The 21,912-nt window shown below is 38.9% G+C and overlaps 1 protein-coding gene across 2 annotated transcripts in view; it reads left to right on the top strand.

Annotated features, from left to right (window-relative positions):
• Positions 1 to 21,064, top strand: part of LOC121388158 — a 74,628-nt gene extending 53,564 nt beyond the window's left edge. For both annotated transcript variants that reach the window (XM_041519396.1, XM_041519395.1), the window contains exon 2: positions 5,374 to 21,064. In XM_041519396.1, coding sequence (XP_041375330.1) covers positions 5,427 to 13,148 — 7,722 coding nt within the window. In that variant the 5' untranslated portion in view covers positions 5,374 to 5,426 and the 3' untranslated portion in view covers positions 13,149 to 21,064. The remainder of the gene's footprint in view (positions 1 to 5,373) is intronic.
• The last annotated feature ends 848 nt before the right edge of the window (positions 21,065 to 21,912 follow it).

The following is a 21,912-nucleotide window of genomic DNA, read 5'->3' as shown; positions in this document are numbered from 1 at the left end:
CATACGTTTCAGAATGTGAAAGGTGGTTTTGGTTTTTTAAGTGAGGTTGTTTTGTAAACTTTTGTGTGTGCATGTGTGTGTATGTGCACTCTTTTTGTAATGGAGGTATGTTTAGTTGAAATATCATAGGGAGTTATTTCAAAGAAAAGCTATTAAAGTTATTACTTGTGAAATGTTGCCTCTGTATCATTTAAAGTGACTACCCGTTTTGCTATAACTAGCAAGCTTATTTTTCAATTGATCTTTTTCATACAGAAAGCATTTGGTTTTTTTGCAAGTGTGTATTTCAAGATAAATTTTTTTTAATAAAATAAAAAATTGTTGATACAGATATCATTATATAACAACCGGCCTCGGTGGCGTCGTGGCAGGCCATCGGTCTACAGGCTGGTAGATACTGGGTTCGGGTCCCAGTCGAGGCATGGGATCTTTAATCCAGATACCGACTCCAAACCCTGAGTGAGTGCTTCGCAAGGCTCAATGGGTAGGTGTAAACCACTTGCACCGACCAGTGATCCATAACTGGTTCAACAAAGGCCATGGTTTGCGCTATCCTGCCTGCACCGACCAGTGATCCATAACTGGTTCAACAAAGGCCATGGTTTGCGCTATCCTGCCTGTGGGAAGCGCAAATAAAAGATCCCTTGCTGCTAATAGGAAGAGTAGCCCATGTAGTGGCGACAGCGGGTTTCCTCTAAAAATCTGTGTGGTCCTTAACCATGTCTGACGCCATATAACCGTAAATAAAATGTGTTGAGTGTGTCGTTAAATAAAACACTTCTTTCTTTCATTATATAACAATAAAGTATTTAAAACCACATTAAATGTAACGAAATTAAATAAAATATAAATGTTTATAAATATATGACACCCTACCATACTGAGTTAATCAGAAATTTATTAGGTGTTTTAAAATATAGTAACAGCTATACACTTCGTTGCGAAAAAAAGTTTTATATATGCTAAAGGAAAATATATCAACAAATCTTGGTAGATTTGTGTCATACTTAAGAAAAGAAAAAGATGAGTGGAGAGATAGAAGGGGGTCGGGTCTGGTGAAGAAAGAAGGGGAGATAGAAAGAGGGATGTATGGAAAGGGGGTATGTAAACATGAAGAAGAGTGACATAGGGACACCACAGTCAACCATGTAAACATATGAAGAAGAGTGACATAGGGACACCACAGTCAACCATGTAAACATATGAAGAAGAGTAATATAGGGACACCACCGTCAACCATGTAAACATATGAAGAAGAGTAATATAGGGACACCACCGTCAACCATGTAAACATATGAAGAAGAGTAATGTAGGGACACCACTGTCAACCATGTAAACATGAAGAACGAGTAATGTGGACACCACTGTAAACATATGAAGAAGAGTAATGTAGGGACACCACAGTCAACCATGTAAACATATGAAGAAGAGTAATATAGGGACACCACCGTCAACCATGTAAACATATGAAGAAGAGTAATGTAGGGACACCACCGTCAACCATGTAAACATGAAGAACGAGTAATGTGGACACCACTGTAAACATATGAAGAAGAGTAATGTAGGGACACCACAGTCAACCATGTAAACATATGAAGAAGAGTAACATAGGGACACCACAGTCAACCATTTAAACATATGAAGAAAGTGATGTAGGGACACCACCGTCCACCATGTAAACATGAAGAACGAGTAATGTGGACACCACTGTAAACATATGAAGAAGAGTAATGTAGGGACACCACAGTCAACCATGTAAACATATGAAGAAGAGTAATGTAGGGACACCACAGTCAACCATGTAAACATATGAAGAAGAGTAACATAGGGACACCACAGTCAACCATTTAAACATATGAAGAAAGTGATGTAGGGACACCACCGTCAACCATGTAAACATATGAAGAAGAGTAATGTAGGGACACCACAGTCAACCATTTAAACATGAAGAAAGTGATGTAGGGACACCACCGATAACTATGTAAACATATGAAGAAGAGTGATGTAGGGACACCACAGTCAACCATGTAAACATATGAAGAAGAGTGATGTAGGGACACCACCATCAACCATGTAAACATATGAAGAAGAGTGATGTAGGGACACCACCGTCAACCATGTAAAGATATGAAGAAGAGTGACGTAGGGACACCACCGTCAACCATGTAAACATGAAGAAGAGTGATGTAGAGACACTACCTTCAACCATGTAAACATGAAGAAGAGTGACATAGGGACACCACAGTCAACCATGTAAACATATGAAGAAGAGTAATGTAGGGACACCACCGTCAACCATGTAAACATATGAAGAAGAGTGACATAGGGACACCACCGTCAACCATGTAAACATATGAAGAAGAGTGACATAGGGACACCACTGTCAACCATGTAAACATATGAAGAAGAGTAATGTAGGGACACCACCGTCAACCATGTAAACATATGAAGAAGAGTGACATAGGGACACCACCGTCAACCATGTAAACATATGAAGAAGAGTGACATAGGGACACCACTGTCAACCATGTAAACATATGAAGAAGAGTAATGTAGGGACACCACCGTCAACCATGTAAACATATGAAGAAGAGTGATGTAGAGACACTACCATCAACCATGTAAACGTGAAGAAGAGTAATGTAGGGACACCACTGTCAACTATGTAAACATATGAAGAAGAGTGACAGGGACACCACAGTCAACCATGTAAACATATGAAGAAAAGCATTCATTCATTCATTCATTCATTCTGTGCCAAAGATACCAAATACCATCCATCTTTGGACATTGATGGGGTGGTGCAAGGGACATGTTTTTTTAAATTAAATACCAGAACCACTTTATTTTGTTTAGTTAATTCAGTTAACATGTTGTGTTTGTCTTTTTTCATGGAGGAGTTGTGGTTTTGGGAGGAGGTAGTTTTTTTGGGTTTTTTTTTTTGGGGGGGGGGTTACAATTTTCATTAAATAATAATACTGTTTTATTATTTAATAAGTGAGTTACAAATGTACTTGGTTATCTGTCACATTGGTGTCATGGTGTGTATAAATAATTGTCATCCTTTCTTATACACAGAAGTGTTGTGAAATCAGCTGGGTTTTTTATTGTGTGACGTTTCTAAGAGTTTCTAACTGTGTTTGAAAATCAGTCTTTGTGTCACAAAGAGACAACAAAAACATAAAACAGAGAGATGGTCATTGTTTGTCTTTTCAAGTGTACGTAGAATAAAGCAACAATGGCATTTGTACTTGAGTGAAGACGAGCGGACATGATTTCCTGGTTTTTAAACGAGGAAGTCGGTTCTCTGTGAGTGCTCACTGAGTGAGAATCCTATTCTCTCAGGTTTATGGGCTTTCTTTCTCCAAAAAGACGTCACTCTTCCTGGAAAAACCTCTTCTGCAGTCCGGATTGTCTTAGTAGGTGGCATTTAACAGAAAGCTTTGCAAGTCAGAGGTCACTTAGTGGTAGTTTAGCAACACCATGCTGGTAGCTTAATTTTCAGACAAACAGACATACATTGTCAGAGTTCAAATGAATAAACATGAATTGTCAGAGTGCTGTGATGTTCAAACAAACAGTTGACATGTGAAAGAAAGGAAAGGAATGTTGGTTTTTGTTACACTCTAGTACTAGTTAAAAACTATGATTAATATAACTGAAACACATGGGGTAAAGGGCAGAAACTTGGTGATCCAGATAATCAGAGGAGAAACCCATCTCTACCACATGGGCTACTTTTAACATCATTTATATGCACTTTCCCATTGACTGAATATTAGCTGTATCTCCCTAGCCATGTAACTGCTGGTTGAAATGGATGGGAGAGGTGATCAAGTTGATGACTGGAAATTGGAACTGTTAAGAAACCCACATTGTTGTCCAAAGTAATAAAGATAGATGAATTGTGAGAGTACTTGAAATATTAACACTGCTTAATTATTAGCTTTTCTTTTATAACAGCATACCTTTGCCAATAAACATTATTCAAGTTGAGTGTCAACATTTTCAAGCTATTTTAGTTGTACTTTTATATTTGTGTCTTCTGTTTTATAAGATTGTTGATACATTATTATCTATTCCAGTGGTTAAAATGTAGGGGACATCAGTTTCTGACAGATTCAACAATAATGAGTCCATTAACATTGGAGATACTTAGGAAATCTTTTTCAAATTGAACCCTCTTCTTTTCTTTTTTTACATGACTCTAACAAACTTTAAAAATATTTCAAATGTAATTTAAAAATATTGTCCTTGAATTCTTGGAAAAATTAATTTGTTTATGTTTACAAATTCATGAGTAAAAGTAAAAAACAAAAGAAAAACCCACCCACAAAATTTCAGACAAGAGTTAATTAGGAGATGTTTAACCTTTAGACTACTGGATTAATTTTTAACAAAAACCACGCTGAGTGGGTACAAGTTTATAATTTTTACTCACATATATTCACTTAAATGTTTTATAAAAACATGAAATAAAGTTCATATATTAATCGGCAAGTATTATTTTCGTGTCTTTTTTTGTAATTTTTATTATTTTAGATCGGCTAATGGTGATTAAAATTAGGCAAAAAATCGAAAAAGTTGCGTTTACTTACGGGCATTTGTGGCCAGCTGTCCAGTATTTATGTCCATTATTCCCGATAACAGTGGTTTTCTGACCAGAATTTTTTTTTAAACCCGAACTAAGATTCATATTGCAATATTTGGTCATTTTTGTTGTTGGTAAAACGATCAAATTTATTATCAAATTAGCTGTCACAATCAGCTATCTATCCCTGAAAATGATCGCGACGTGCCACCATTGTTGTCAAGCGAAAATACTTGCCGAAAACCACTTTTTGAACTCAAAATTTCAAGGTATTTTCAATTGAAAAAATCAAAACAAAAGCCACCATTTAAAAAAAAAAAAAAAATTCTTTAATTATATTTCCGTTTCCGGTGAGTGTCGTGTGCAAAACGGCGGGAAATATGAATTGGGGAATGCACTGTATACAGTGTACAGTATATCGACTGGCGTGACGTCGGGCAAGATATCTCGCCTGCAGTTGTCAGAAGGTTAAAAACAAAACAAAAATTAACAAGATTACAAATAATAAGTTTTGTTATTTCACTAGATCATTGAATGAGTAGAGCATATACTCCATTGAGTAATCATAAGTACAAAGTTTCAAGTTTGAATTGTAAACTGGAACTGAAACTTTAAAATCATTTATCTAAAAAAAAGAAGAAAGAAAGAAAAAAAAGAGGACAAATATGTCAGTTAGAAGCCCGTTATTTTCATGTCGGAAATTGTATTATTTGATATCTTAGTCTATTTCATTTATCTTGTTTGACTGATGACTCAGTGTGTTGTCTTGTTATGTTTTTCAGGAGGAAACTGTTTTCGAGAGCCCCTGGGCTGGAGCTGCTGACCAAGCCAAAGGATGTCAGCAGATGCCGACGGTGCAGTGACCTCTGATGGTGTGGATACTGGCGACGTACAGACGAAAGTAAAGGGACGCAACCGATTCTGCAAGCAGTGTAAATTCACCTGCACGGACTCCAAGGAGTTCCTTCACCACCAGATGACTGCCCATGGTGAGAACGAAGAAAAAGACAAGACCGAGAATGGTGTACAGCGACGGAACAGCGTGAAAAGTAGCAACATTCCAATAAAACCAAGATCTTCCAGAAGCAACTCTGAACATTCCACTGACGCTAACGAACATTCCACAATGATGTCTGAACAGGCAATAAATGATTACATGAATGGTGACAGCTCGTTCTCTGATGAGATGCTCAACGATGAGGAACAGGATGAAAGTGGACGGCTGATTATAGCGGAGGAAGGGGAGACCACTCCAGTGACCCCAACAAGGTGCGGGAACATTCAGAACAGAACGTATGTCTGTGGTGTGTGCGAATTTACATCCACAAGTGCCAAAACATTCCTTCATCATCAGAAAGACGACCACAAGCATGATTTCATCATCTATGAATGTGATATCTGCGAGTATGCAACCAAGTACAAGCAGAAGCTTCCACGTCACCGGAAACTGCACTTCTCTGGACAAGATGGACAGCTGTTGGCGATGGGACGAGATCTTGATGAACTTAGTATTACTCCTAATAGCAGCTTGACAGAGAAGGAGTTGAGAGAGATGGAAAACAGTGTTGTTGAGGATGAGGTGGAGGATGACATTGAGGATGAGGAGGAGGAGGAAGAGGAGATCATCACAGTTGAACCGGAGGCTCCTGAGGAAACAGCTGCTGCTGTTGCAGTCACCGTTCCGTCGGAGAAAAAGAAAAAAACTAGACAAGAAGTGGATCCAGCTAAATACTTTGAAGTTGTTGATGACTCTGGTATCAAGTTTGCCTGCTCGTGTTGTGGAAACATCTACAAGTGGAGAAAGTCGTTGAATAAACACTGGAAAGAGAAGCACAACAGTGAGGTTCCCGACAACAGCAAAAGACCGCCAGGCTTGATGTACCTTGTTAACTCGGGTAATCATACAATCTATGGGAGAAGACGTATCTACAGTAACAGCATCCTGTCAAACTCTGGAATTAATGGACATTCACAGTCTTTGTCTTCACATTCACCCAATCAGTCGCGATCAGACACTCCATCCAGCGCCAGCATGAACAGAAACAGTCCCTTGGGTGGTCAAGATAACAGAGAATCATCTCCAGTTCAGACTCTAGTAATCCCTAACTACATTGGACCATTCATCACCAACACCAGTCATCCCGTGTATCCTACTGCAAGTTCAAAGCAAGATCGTCCTTCATCTGATCCAGCTGCAATGCAAAGTGGTGAAGCATCACGTTACAGATCAGCTGATACAAATATACAGAATGAGCCACTCGACTTCTCCGTGAAGAAGGAAGAGAACGAGACCTTGAACCCAGACTTCTTTAAAGTGAAGATGGAACCCATTTGGGATGGTGATGACGAGCAGGTGAAGAAAGGTTCTGCTGGTCGACCCGAGACGAAACCAGCTGTCCTGCAGTGTACCAAGTGTGGCTTTGTTGCAAAGACTTTGGTGGACTACAGCTCTCACATGACCCTCCACTTGAACAAGCGGGCATTCAAGTGTGCTGAATGCAAGGAGCACTTCAATGGGGTGGACGAACTTAACAAACACTTCCTCGACAGTCACGCTGACAAGATTAAAGAACACAAAGATGCCATACAAAAAATACCCCATGGCTTGCAGCAGACTTATCATCTGTTGAAGATGCCTCTCAATACCATCACTGGGCTGAATGCTCAGGAGCTGATGTCGACAGAATCTAAACAACTTAAATGCAATATGTGTGATTTTGTCGCCAAATGGCCGGCTGAGCTTCAGAAGCATGCTGTATCTCATTCTGAAGAGCGACCTTTCATCTGCATGGTGTGTGGTTCCACCTACAAGTGGAAGTGGGATCTTGTGAAGCACTTTGAGAAGAGTCACCATTCACTTCCAAACCCTTACAAAAGACGAGAAACAGCTGCAAGTAACAAGACTAGCACCACTGCAGGTTACGATGGTGCACACGACATGCCATCATTGATACCATGCAGTTGGCCAGAGGAACCTGCAAAGAAACGACGCCGACTGTCTGATTCCGATATGCCTGATCTGGAGTCAAGACCTTTGGGGATGACTTCAAACAAGAGACTTTCACCTGATGATATTCCCACTTTGATCAGGGCTGAACAGAGATTCACCGAGTTTGAATCTGATAGGCCATCTTCAGTTCCAAATCGCTTCAACATGGTGGAATTGAATGATGAAAGAGATGAAAATGATCACCTAAGCCAAATCAAAATCACTAATGTCCATTCATTAGATGGTGCTGACGAAATGATCTTTAGGCATGATTTGAACAGCGAGGTAAAGCGGCCAATCACACAGGAAACTCAGAAGGCAGTCGCAGCAGCGGTTCGACAGCGTCTAAGCAATCAGTCGAACAAACAGTGTGATGAAAACCAGTATCAGAATTCAGATCCGAGCAACACAGATATACTGCTGCCGTACAAGTGTCCTCGGTGTGAATATAGGGCAAGGTGGCCATCGGAAATCACTCAGCACATGAAAAACCACTCTGATGAAAAGCCATATCATTGTCCTCGCTGCAACTACAAGAGCAAGTGGAAGTGGGATGTTGTCAAGCACATGAAGCGATGTGGAGGTGGGACAATCAAGGATGTCATTGACACAACAAAAACAAAGAAAATCGGTCCACCCAACGTTACAGTGCTACCAGAAGGAAATCTGCAGCAGCAAACGCCACAACCTGTTGCCTATCTCCTTAATTCAAACTTGACAGGATCTTCCACTGTCCTGGTTCCTGTCATAGCAAACACTGATAAAAACACACCAACATCTATCAGTTCCATGCCACCACTGCAGCAGCATAATCAACAGTTGCAGCAAGGGAAAACGTTACCTCCACCACCACCTCTGATACAGCCATTCAAACAAGGACAAACTAAGCAGCCAGTATTTCGTAGTTTAATCAATCAAGGCCTCTACCACTGTCTTGAATGTCCATTTGTTGGGCATAGTCCAGCCGAGCTGAAACGTCATTCTGTACTTCATTCCGAAGACAAACCGTTTTCCTGTAGAGTCTGTGGATACAGCTCCCGATGGAAGTGTGATTTGAAGAAACACATTCTGTCCTACAACCATTATGCAGGTTCCTCTGTTGACAAGAACAGCAATATCAACATTGAAGATGCTAATCTGATGGATGATGACCATGAGGAGATTCCAGAGAGGTCGTTCGTGAAGTGTGGCAAGTGTGCTTACATCGCCTACAGTCAGGAGATGCTGGACAGTCATCTGAAGACTCACGCCGAATCAAACTCTCCTGCCAAGTTCAAGTGCAAGCAGTGCAGTTTCCAGGGCAATGACTTGTCTTCTTTCCTTCAACACAGAGTGACACATTCTCAGTCTCACAACTTCCTACAGCAGAATGGAGAGATGAACAAGAGTGAAGATCTCGATGAAGCAAGATTGAAGCATCCTCGGAAACAAGTCAAGACGTTCCAATGCTCAAAGTGCAACTTTGTCTGCACCAAACGAGAAACTATGCAGATCCATGAAGGAGAACATCATGCTGAGCTTGTATATAAATGTTTCTACTGTGACATCAGCGTAAATGACAAAGATTCTCTTCTAGACCACATCGTACATCATTCAGAGTTCAACCCAGATGAGTGGGAAACTTTCTTCAAGGATGATAAGAAAGAATCTGAAGACGAAGCTGAAAATGATGGGATGCATAGACCAGGCAGCCAAGAATCCAGTGTCGTTGATCTTACCAGCTCAGAACAGGCATATTCCCAGTCAAACAGTCAGTCTGAAACTCAAAACTTCATGGCTAGTATTGGCTTTCCTCACCTCAGTCTTCCACCTTTGGTTCGTCAAGGCCAGCCAGGAGCATTTAGCACACCACAGAACATGAGGAACTCTCACGAGTCTGGGAAATACACCACACCAAACAGCATGCAGTATCAGAGAGGACAAATTGCTGGTCAGTCGGCATTCAGAAGCATCCAACCAGCACCATCATCACAAGCAGTGTCCTCCAGGAGGTACCAGTGTGAGTGGTGTGAGACAACATTTGCACATATCTCTACCATTTACCAACATGCTCAGAACATTCATCCCATTAACCTGCATGAACAAGAGGTTAGAGAGAGACTGAAACAGAGCCATGCTGCTTTACTCTCTTCTTCTAGTCCAACCACATCACAACCATCATCAGCATCCGTGACAACATACAGTGTTTTGCAGTCAAGCTTGCAGAGTCCAGCAACTTACCAGCCAGTTCAGACGGTTGCCAAGATGCCCATACCCAGTTATAAACAGGCCCTGCAGAACATGAGAGCCATGTCAGCTGAACGACCAATAGCTCCAGCTCCACGCAATCCACCTCCACCTTACAGCAGTTCTCCTGGTACCGCTCCAGAAAGCATTGCAAAAGCTAGAAAAACTATCAGTCCTCAGAAAAAATCACGATCTTTCCAGTGCACAAAGTGTCCTTTCACAGCTCCCAATGCTGTGACCTATCTACGACATATTGAACGTCATGGCAGCAACTGTAAACACACCTGCTGGTTCTGTGATTACAGCATCGACAGACTCAACCTTTTGTATCAGCACATGAAAGGAACCCACCCTGACCAGTGGAAGGGCTCTGGAACCACCACTGAAAATCCCATTGCAAAAGAAACCAATAAAAATAATGCAGAAGAATTGGGCAAACAACATGGTATTACAGCTACTGAAAACTCAAGTTTCAGTGGAGATTCCTTTGAAGAAATGAATAACAAAACTTCAGAAAATGATGACCAGAAACCTGTCCTGATCATGAAAGAGCAGACCACATGGCGCGGTGTCCCAATTCAGATCTGCAGCATTGATGGAAAGAAAAACTACAAATGTCCCAAATGTCATTACGTCAGCAGTAATGCTACAAACACTTCAAATCACGTTCGCCAGCATGGCTCCAACAGAAAGTACCAGTGCAAGAGCTGTGATTACAGCGTGGACAACTTGAAATTGATCTACCATCACATGCAAAGCGTGCATCCTCGCCAGCAGGCTTTCATTGAGGTGAACAAGAACATCGAAGTGGCACCAGTTGACCTGGAGATGGATGAAGATGCTGTCAAGGAGGATACTGGCAGGAAAGATGACTCTGGGACTCTGATGAATTGTCCTCGCTGTCCATTCAGAAACCAGTCCAGAGATATCTTCCAGAGACATCTGGAAATGCACAGCTACAATGGGAAGTATCGCTGTGAGCACTGTAGCTACAGTGTGGACAAGCTTCCTCTTCTTACGCAGCATGCCAAGGTGCATGACAACCAGAAAGGTATTGCCAAGACCATACCCGAAAAGGAACACTTCACCAGCTTGCTGAATTTGAAATCTGTTGATCGAAACGCCATCAGCAACAAAGTACAAACGGCTTCCTGTGTTGCCTCGAAGATGCTAACGATGCAAGCCAAGCAGGTTCTCGCTAGGTCTAAGCTCAATGGTAGAATCCGATACAAGTGTTCACGATGTCCATACCACACATTCTGCAAAAACAATCTGATCAAACATCGTAAACAGCACATTGTCAAGAGTCGATACAGATGTCAGAAGTGCAGTTACAGCGCAGCGCGGGAGTATCTCCTCCTACAGCATATCAGGTTCCACGATGATGAAATGAAACGCAGTAATCAGCCGAAGATCAAAAGCTTTCAAGATGTCATCATGGATCCGTTTGAGCCAATGGGCAAAACCTTTCAGTCATCGGACATGGTGGATAAAAATAGTCTGGAGATGAAACATGATGAACAAGAAGATATGGAAGACCAAGGGGAGGTAACTGATGTCGAAGGTAACAGTAATGATACCGATGGTGTGGAAGAAACCGTTGCTGAAGAGATGGATGTTGAAAGTGATCTAAATGATCATGATGGGAGCTTGATCCATGAAAAACAAATGAGGAACTATAAATGTCAAGAATGTCCATTCAGCAGTAACTCGTCATTCGAGTTCAACAAGCACAGGAAGCTTCACGGAGCTATGTACAGGTACAAGTGTGACTTCTGTTCGTATAGCTTAGAGAGACTCAATCTACTCACTCAGCATCGTAAACTTCACTGTGAAGAAGAAGGATTCGACCCCGAGCCTTCACCCTCAGTCCTCCTCAACAAGGAAGCCATCAATCTAGAAAACAGCTTAAATGAGTCCTTAACCGAGATGCAAGAAAAGGTTTCATCATCATCCAGCAGTGGTAGTGTCCTTGCAGAAAGTGATCTGGAGGATGGAATGCGTCATCTCTGCAAGTCTTGCCCGTATGGATCCAACTCTGTCAAGAGCTTCAGTGTTCACACACACATGCATGGCCTGAACAGAAAGTATATTTGCGACCACTGTGATTGGAGTGTTGATCGGCTGAATTTGCTGTACCAGCACAGAAAGGTACATGCAAAAGAAGAAGGTTTCGTGCCCAATTTTGACGAGATTAACTTCCTAAATCGAGAATATGCACTAGAAGCACCTAAAAAGTTCAAAGCTCAGATACAAGGCTTTGAGAAAGAACCACACAAGGAAGACCTCTCTGTGGAGATGCATTCAGCAGAACAACCATTACCTGATGTCAGACACCGCAGTGTGAAGAAAATCTACTCCTGCAAACTGTGTCCCTTCACCAGTAACAACAAAAACAGCTTTGCTTACCACAAGGTGCTGCACCGAATGAACGCCAGGTACACATGTTCTCAGTGTTCTTACAGCGTCGACCGCTTCAACCTGCTCAACCAGCACATGAGACTCCATGAGGAGGAAGCCACAAGTCCAGCCAAAACTGAACGCATGAAATGTCCCAAGTGTCCGTACCACAGTCCCAGCGTGTCGCTGTTGAACGCACACATCGCCATGCACGCGTCGGGCTGCCAGTACACCTGTTCCTTCTGTGACTTCAGCTCTGACCAGTACAGCGTTCTGCAGCAGCATGCAAAGATCCACGAGGAGAGACGGAATTCGGAGTCGCCTCCTATGAACAACACCAAATTTAAAGCTTTCGAAGGAGATGGCATGGAAGCGGTGACTCCTCAGCTGTACTTCAACTCTCCGGACGATCCTGATGACATGACCGGAAGTGATATTAGTGAAGAGAGTGAACTGAAGTGTGACCGATGTCCATTCAGCACACCATCAAAGAAAAAGCTTGAGGACCATGACTTCCAGCATGGACTTCATGACCGTCTGCTCTGTCCGTACTGCGACCTCAGCTGTTCGCGCGACTGGGACCTGCTGGATCATGTCCAGGTACATTTTCCTGGATCTCCCATCGACATGAATACCCTCAGGCAGATGATGGCTCAGCGCAAGAGAGAAAACAACAACAACATTTCACAAGATAAGCCACTTCGTTCTGTGACCAAAAGTAAGTTGGTGACTCAGCTAAAGATGGATTCTGCCGAGGAGAGCACCCCAGACTCGACAGTTCGAGAGATGCAGAAAGTCCTCGATGCTAGGTCTTGTGAAGCAGTCAGTGAGGTGAAAGCACCACAATGCACAAAGGTTTATGTCTGTCAGTATTGTGAGCGTGAGTTTGAGAACAAGGAGGGCATGCTCCAGCATGAAAAACTTCACTTGATTGGACATTGAAAGCTGTTAGTCATAACAAAGACTGTTTAGACATTAATAACTAAAAACTGAAAGCTGTTAATGGTGTGGAAGATTGCTTGAATGAACATTAATAAAGAATTGTTAAAAGCTGTTAGTGTTAGGAAGGAGAATAATATAACAATCTAGAAAAATCTTAAAGACTTGGTGAAGTATTTTTGTACAGCATGGAAGATTCTATATCTTTAACGTGAGTTCATCACTCTTTTTATACATTCAAGAAATATATGAACAGAATGTAGATAGTGTGAATGTTGGTAAAATGTAAATCTGGTATGTTGGACAGAATGAGACTCATTTTCCACTGGAATTTGATCTTCATCATTTTTATTCTATATTTCAAGGGACACTGGTGTTGTGACTTGTGCACTGTTACTGTATCATCGGACATTTTAGTATTGCTGTGACTGCTGAATTTGTCTGTCATTTGATTGTATTGTGCCAGATGATGATGAAAATGAGTGCTTTATGAATTGTACTGTATGCATGAACTGTAGGTGTTGTTGAAGAATGTTCTACCAACAGCCTTACTGGATAATAAGCTTGATGCTCCAGTACCCAGAGAGTCAATCTAAATGATGATATATTACAGGCTAAAGTGTCAATGGTTCTGTTGGTTTGTATGACTGAATGATGAATGTGCCATGGAGAAAATCCTGTTAATGATGAGTACATTGTTGATATGTGTTGATGTTTGAACAGTTTGATGAATGAACCTGATGAACCAGATGTTCTGGAACCAAGAAGAGCTTCAGCTGAATGACTATGCAGCATTCCATTGGACACTAGTGTTAACTGCTGGTCATTGAATGATGGTGTTTCCTCCTGGTTCTTGCAGTTCTTTGAATGATGATTTAGCCTGCTGGTAGTTCTTTGAATGATGGTATCGACTGCTGCTAGTTCTTAGATGATGGTGACTGCTGTTTGTTTAGTGTCCTATGGAGCCTCAAGTCCTTAAGGATTTTTCTGTATGACTATGCAACATTCCATGTAACCATTGTGATCTTTTGGCCTTAACACAAGTGCCATTAACCTCTACTGTAGAATATTTATAATGATAAAATGAGATGGGTTTTTGTTCTGCTTTTCATAACATATCTTATGCATATTTGTATATCTAAACTACCTTGAGAAATATATAAACAGTTGCTTTTATATATCTGATGCTCAAAAACCATTGTTTGAAATTTATTTATATAATGAATTCTGCCACACACAAAAAGAAGAAAAAATCAGATGTTTTATAAATCCATTGATATTTCCAAGTTGTAATATTTATTGAGATTAATAGAGCAAAAGTGAAATCACAATTAATCATATAATTATTTCCTTTTCTTTTTGGTTTTGTTATAAACCATGTAAAACCCAGGCTTCACAACCACTAGGTGTATAATTGTCCTTCAAACATTTAATTCAGTATTTTGCGTTACATATTGAAGAAAGTAAACATATTAATTGATGGATGTCTAATGAAAAATTACTGTTTGGTTCATGTTTTCAGTTGCGCTATAAAGTGATGTACCTTGATGATGAACACTGGTTTATTGATAAGATATAAGGCACCATGTGTAAAAACAAACACTTGTCTTATACAACTTGGTTTTTAAACCTGTATGTAAAGGACACTGTTTAGTTTTATTTACCACAAAGAGTTCCACTCATCGTGGACTCAAAACATTATGGTAACATAATAAGTCAAAGGTGGCTGATGTATCATACGATGAAACTGAAAACTGCTGTAAAGGGCTCCATGTATAAGAAACAAAAATCGTCCTGAAGAGCATTCAGATATATTTCTTCTGTAGACAAATTCATGTATTTTACATACAGTGAAACCTGTCAAAACAGAACCGTCTGTAAACCGGAATTCTCCCAAAACTGGATGTTTTTCATGGTCCGTTTTTTAAAATCAGTACAGAACTTGACCTCTCTAAACCGGATACCTCTAGAAACCAGACATTTAACTGGTGTCCGGTTTATAGGGGTTTCACTGTATATGCAAACCATTTGTTTATATAAAACCGCTTTTACAGCAAGTCCTTGTATGACCCCTATAATCAGATTTGAATTAGATGGTACATATAGTCCTAATGGATTAAGACGTCTGGATCTATTTGTAAACAAATTTGTGCAATTGATTACATGTCATGTTCATAAGAAATCATTTGTTTTTCAAACGTTTTGTTCATTGTGTAGTTTTGAGGTTTTTTAAAAACCATTTATTGATGTAGGAATATTAGTTCTAGTATGTTTTTACATCGGGTCCATTTGTACCATCACTGCCTTAATAACGTGCAATGCCGTATGGCTGTCATTTTAGAGATGATATCATGCGTAGAGTAATAAATCATTGAAAATGATTGTGTAATGATAAATAATAGGTCATCCATGATGATCATGTAGTGATAAAATTATTTAAGATGATTTTTGTTTTAATTTTTTTTTTTTTTTTGTAAATTCATTTTCTTTGACAAGTCAAAACATGCATTGGAAGATGATGTCCTGGATAATTTTGAAATTTTAAGTGCAAGAACAAATATTAATAATTAAAAACAAAGATGGTAAATCCGATTCTCAATGTTTTTCCAGGAATTGATCAAGCGTTTGGTAAGATGTTCTTTTAACAGTGGCTCAAGCCATGGGTAATAAATAATATCTAAATCCAACAACTGCAAGATTTACTCACCTTCACCAGTTGCTGACTGGAAATTAGAATCCATAATTATACATACTGATTATTATTTTTTGTTTTTTTAAATACTGATCATGATAGTACATTGGATGTGTTTAATATGGAGATGTTTTTTTCATTCCTTTGCTCTTAAGATATTAACCAGAGTATGTATTTTATTATATATAGGTTTTATATATATATATATATATATCCATGTATATTTTATGCAAAAATTAATATGCAGGCCAATCTCTATGAACTTGAGATCTCGAATGAATTATTCTGTATAACTGTGCTATCTTTTATGATCTGCTATTCTGTGATTTATCATTATCTGACACTTTCCTTAACTGTACAGAATATTTCATGCGAAATACTAAATATTTATTAGTGTTCCATGCGAAGTACTGAATATATATAATGATGTGTTCCATATGAGGTATTGAATATATGCCCCTAATACCACATTGGGTACTGAGTGTATGACATAATACCACATAAGGTACTGAATATACTATACTAAGGGTTTAAGCTGGACTCTAAAAGATGATTAGCATTTTGGTGAACATTGTAGACAAATTCAAGTTTCAGTCACAGTGACCAGAGAGCCAAAATGATGGTTAGATCTATATATGGCGTGTAATTTTACAGTTGGCTTTTTGGTGAATTAATAATGAAATACATTGGCCATATTGAACTTTAATTCACAATTTGGCAAATGACAGCTTAAACCCTGGATACTACGACATCAGGTACTTAATATAATATAATATGACAGAGTACCACATACGGTACTGAATACAATGCCATTTACATTCAGTAAACGTAACCATAAATAATGACTGTACTCTGTGAATACAAATCCAGATAAATTAACATTCCGTGCAGAAATCCTGAATATTTATTCAGTATCGACCATTTTATTGTTAATAATGAAACCCTGTCCCCAGGAAAGCCTTAAACCCTCACTGAACATCAGTGGTGTACCTAGGGTGTGGCAAGTATGGCACCATTTGAAGTGGGGCACCGCTGAACATCAGTGGTGTACCTAGGGTGTGGCAAGTATGGCACCATTTGAAGTGGGGCACCACTGAACATCAGTGGCATACCTAGGGTGTGGCAAGTATGGCACCATTTGAAGTGGGGCACCGCTGAACATCAGTGGCGTACCTAGGGTGTGGCAGGTATGGCACCATTTGAAGTGGGGCACCGCTGAACATCAGTGGCGTACCTAGGGTGTGGCAGGTATGGCACCATTTGAAGTGGGGCACCACTGAACATCAGTGGCGTACCTAGGGTGTGGCTGGTATGGCACCATTTGAAGTGGGGCACCACTGAACATCAGTGGCGTACCTAGGGTGTGGCAGGTATGGCACCATTTGAAGTGGGGCACCGCTGAACATCAGTGGCGTACCTAGGGTGTGGCAGGTATGGCACCATTTGAAGTGGGGCACCGCTGAACATCAGTGGCATACCTAGGGTGGCAGGTATGGCACCATTTGAAGTGGGGCACCACTGAACATCAGTGGCGTACCTAGGGTGTGGCTGGTATGGCACCATTTGAAGTGGGGCACCACTGAGCAGTTTCTATTCAAGTCGGACAAGCCATCCTCTGATAGTGAAAAAATAATTTTCTTCAGATGTATGGGGCGCAATTTCATTGCTTGTCATAGGTCATTATTTTCCGTATATACACCACTGTTGAACATTCCTTATAATATACTGTAGTCATTTTTTATCAAGTGCCTTCTTGATTGTTTTTCATTGAATTTAATTTGTTTTAATGAATGTTAAACATCGTAATATTAAAAGTCTTGGTATTTTCTGTGTCAACAAAAATGTCTAGTTAATGTTTTTAACAATATGTGCCTTCTCACCTTCACATGCCTTCCAGTTGAAGTTGTTCTGTAAGACGAACATTATGGTATTACGTGTTGTTACCGATGTGAGTACTTTCAACCATACAACTTGCCTTCTCTTTGAAAAACCGTTATGTTATTGGCTGCTGTTACTGAGGTGTATATTAACATCTACATTTCACTTTTCTATTCTTGAGGCCGTCTTCCATAGAAAGCTCTTTTAATGTGTCACATTTTTTGAATATTTTTACATTTGACATCAGGGCCCGTGCTCATAAAACTTAAAGTCCAGACTTTAACGTAATGCTATTTGAATGGCGTTGCCATGACACTAAAGTCTGGACTTTATTAAAGTCTAGACTTTAAGGTTTATAAGCACGGGGCCAGTTCAGGTTATGCAAAATAATTTTTTTTTAAATAATTTAAGAGCTAACAAATCTACATTGTTACCATTATGTGAATGTTTAAACTGTTGTACTATTGGATCAGTAATTTATCTATGCATTTTAAAAGAACAATTATGGCATTAAATTCATAGGATTGAATCTACAAATCCTGCTTTTCTTAAATGTATTGTAAATATATGTAAGACAGAATTGGACTTTGTAAATGTGGTCCTTAATGTTCTTAAAATACCCAAGTGAAAACAATTGATCGGTAAAACCATATAGTAGTAGGTCTAAATTTTAGTAACATTTAATAATTCACATTGTAGAAATACTTAGTTTTGCTTTTATTATCCACATGGTTCAACATAACCAAGTTAATAATAATCATATGAAGCACATGTGTAATAACAAGTGTAATGACGTAATTTTGGGAAGCAACGTCGCTACGTCATAACATGACGTTTTCTCCAGCCCTAGTTCAGACTGTGCATTTCAAATATGATATCATTTTGTCGTCTCCTTCTTGTTGTGGTTGAAACATTTTGAGACGGTCCTTGTTATTCATAAAAAAAATAACAATAATAATATGGATAATAAAGAAATTATTACACTTGAATGTGAGTCGTACTGATTTTACTAAACTCATGTCAGAATTTATGTATTGCTCTTGCTCTTGTTCGGGCAATACAAAGATCCTGACATTCATTTTGTAAAATCAGTACATCACACAAGCTCGTATAATAATCTATTTATAAACCTATACACATCCAGACAACCTGACAGTCAAAGGGGAGATAATCTACAATTGACCACGAACATGGATATTAGTAAAACAAATTCACTAAACAAAAACCTATTTATGATACTTTCTAATGTATAAGATTTCGTGTAAATTATGTAGCAGTGATTTATTTTTTGAAGGATTTGTAGTTTTGTCTACCTCATAATAACAAACAAATATAGTGTTCATTTATGGAAAGTGCCTTACCACCAGTATCTGAAATGTATAAAAACAGTAATTAAAAATTTCAGTGAATGTTGTTAGTCCATTTATCAGTTTCAAGAAAAAGAAAAGTTTGTTTAATTTTTTATAAATTAACCAAATGGTGTTTATTTTAGAGATTGTTAAATCTTGAATGTTCCTCTTGTTGAATTGTACATAGGAGTACTAAGGATATTTCTTAGTCAAAGGGGAGACAACTAAATGTGGGACTAGCTACAGTTGAAAGCTGTTTTGAGAAAGTATTAACATTCCGTGGCACTTGTTGAATCATGGATGTGCAGGTAGTTATTAGTTGGGGGTTTTTAATGTAAAATTTAGAAAAATGTTTCAAGTAGATACTTTTGTGTAAACTGTGTTATAAATTTAATATGTACCAATTCATTGCTGGGAATATTGTGTCAAATTGATTGCATGCAATAACAAAATACCAGGTGCAATTGTCTTTGAAAGAATTAAGGCATTCCATTTTATATATATCATTTTGTGATCTACTTTATTAACACCTATGCAGTTAAAAATAACCTAAATATTTATGCAGTTTCAGGGCTTCCAAGCAGATTGTTTTTAATGTTAGTTATGAGAATTATTATTAAAAATATATGATACGGCTTACTATGTTTCTGCTTTGTTGGGTGCATTTAGCTTCATTTAAATTTTGATAAAAAAAGAAGTGAATATTAAATTAAAAACTGTTCCACAAGAAGTTGTCAAGTAGGCATACAACTATTTTAGAACTGTCAACATGGTTTAGTTTCAAATTTTCTAGACGTCAAGTTGGCTGAAATATGAAGTTTACTAGATATTCTACTTATTCTGATTAAAATATTTTAATAATGCAAATACTGTTTGTATCACCTTTGTGCCTTGAACCAACTGACTTCACATATTTCTTCTCAAAGCAGCCATTTGTTTATCTTTGTTTATACATCAGATATAACTTCAGACATAGGTAGTAAATATTGTTTACCATCACACCGCGATACTGAAATGAGTTTTTCTGTTTATACATCAGATATAACTTCAGACATAGGTAGTAAATATTGTTTACCATCACACCGCGATACTGAAATGAGTTTTTCTGTTTATACATCAGATATAACTTCAGACATAGGTAGTAAATATTGTTTACCATCACACCGCGATACTGAAATGAGTTTTTCTGTTTATACATCAGATTTAACTTCAGACATAGGTAGTAAATATTGTTTACCATCACACCGCGATACTGAAATGAGTTTTTCTGTTTATACATCAGATATAACTTCAGACATAGGTAGTAAATATTGTTTACCATCACACCGCGATACTGAAATGAGTTTTTCTGTGTAACGTTGTGACAATGCATGAGCTTTTTTTTCTTTTTTTAAATCCCAACTAGTATTATCATTTGCAAAATATTTATATCTTTATGATTATGATTTTACTTTTTCTTTTTTTTTAAGGGAAAAGTGTAAATCATTTAGTACTGAAATCCTGTTTGGGAAAAAAAAATCATTAAAGAAATCAAGAGTGACAGGCTTTTCTCATTGGATTTCATATTGTTGAACAAGTTTTATAGATCAAATTTTGAAATTTCATCATTCCATAATTTATTTCAATTCCATTTTATTTCCAGTTAAACAGGTGCACTCCAAGTGTACTTGGGATGTATGTTTTTTTAAAGAAATGAAACATTCCTTTTTCACTTTTTATTTCACATTTTTGTTTTTAAACTATTCTTTACATTCATATTGCGTATTTATGTGCTAGTGTTTGTATATATTAGTAGAATTCGTGGCACCAAATAAATTTGCTTTCCATTTTCTTTATTTCCAATTGTACAAAGGCTTTGTGGTATTTGGTGACGATCAAATTTGGTTGTTTATTTCATATTGTCAGTGGTTATTATTTTGTTTACTGATCAAACCAATGTTTCAATGCATTATACATGATTTTTTTCATCATAATAAACATTTAATGATGCCTCTCAAAAAGTGTTTATTATTTATTCTTGTATTTTGTAATGTAGGTTCTCCTTGCCTTGGTTTACTTCTTAGTTTGACAGAAATCCAGTTTGTTCATACCCATTTGAAAGAACTCAATGTGATAGACGACATCACATGGCAACATCCAGCAATTTATTGGAGACTGAGGGGGCAGGCTGTAGCCCAGTGGTAAAGTGCTCGCTCAGTGTGATAGACGACATCACGTGGCAACATCCAGCATTTATTGGAGACTGAGGGGGCAGGGTGTAGCCCAGTGGTAAAGTGCTCGCTCAGTGTGATAGACGACATCACGTGGCAACATCCAGCATTTATTGGAGACTGAGGGGGCAGGGTGTAGCCCAGTGGTAAAGTGCTCGCTCAGTGTGATAGACGACATCACATGGCAACATCCAGCATTTATTGGAGACTGAGGGGGCAGGGTGTAGCCCAGTGGTAAAGTGCTCGCTCAGTGTGATAGACGACATCACGTGGCAACATCCAGCATTTATTGGAGACTGAGGGGGCAGGGTGTAGCCCAGTGGTAAAGTGCTCGCTCAGTGTGCTTCGGTCTGGAATCGATCCCAGTCAGTGGGCCCATTGGGCTGTTTCTCGTTCCAACCAGTGCACCACGACTGGCGTAAAAAAGGCTGTGGTATGTACTACCCTCACTGTGGGATGGTGCATATAAAAGATCCCTTGCTGCTAATGGAAAAGAGTAGGCCATGAAGTGGCGACAGCGGGTTTCCTCGCTTAATATCTGTGTGGTCCTTAACCATATGTCTGATGCCATATAACCGTAAAAAAAATGTGTTGAGTGCATCATTAAATAAAACCATTTTCTTCCTTATTGGAGACTG

This window comes from Gigantopelta aegis, chromosome 14 (assembly GCF_016097555.1).
Source record: "Gigantopelta aegis isolate Gae_Host chromosome 14, Gae_host_genome, whole genome shotgun sequence".
In the NCBI taxonomy this organism is placed as follows: Eukaryota; Metazoa; Mollusca; class Gastropoda; order Neomphalida; family Peltospiridae; genus Gigantopelta; species Gigantopelta aegis.
The sequence above is the reverse complement of the archived record's forward strand: the minus strand, read 5'-3'. Positions and strand labels throughout refer to the sequence as shown.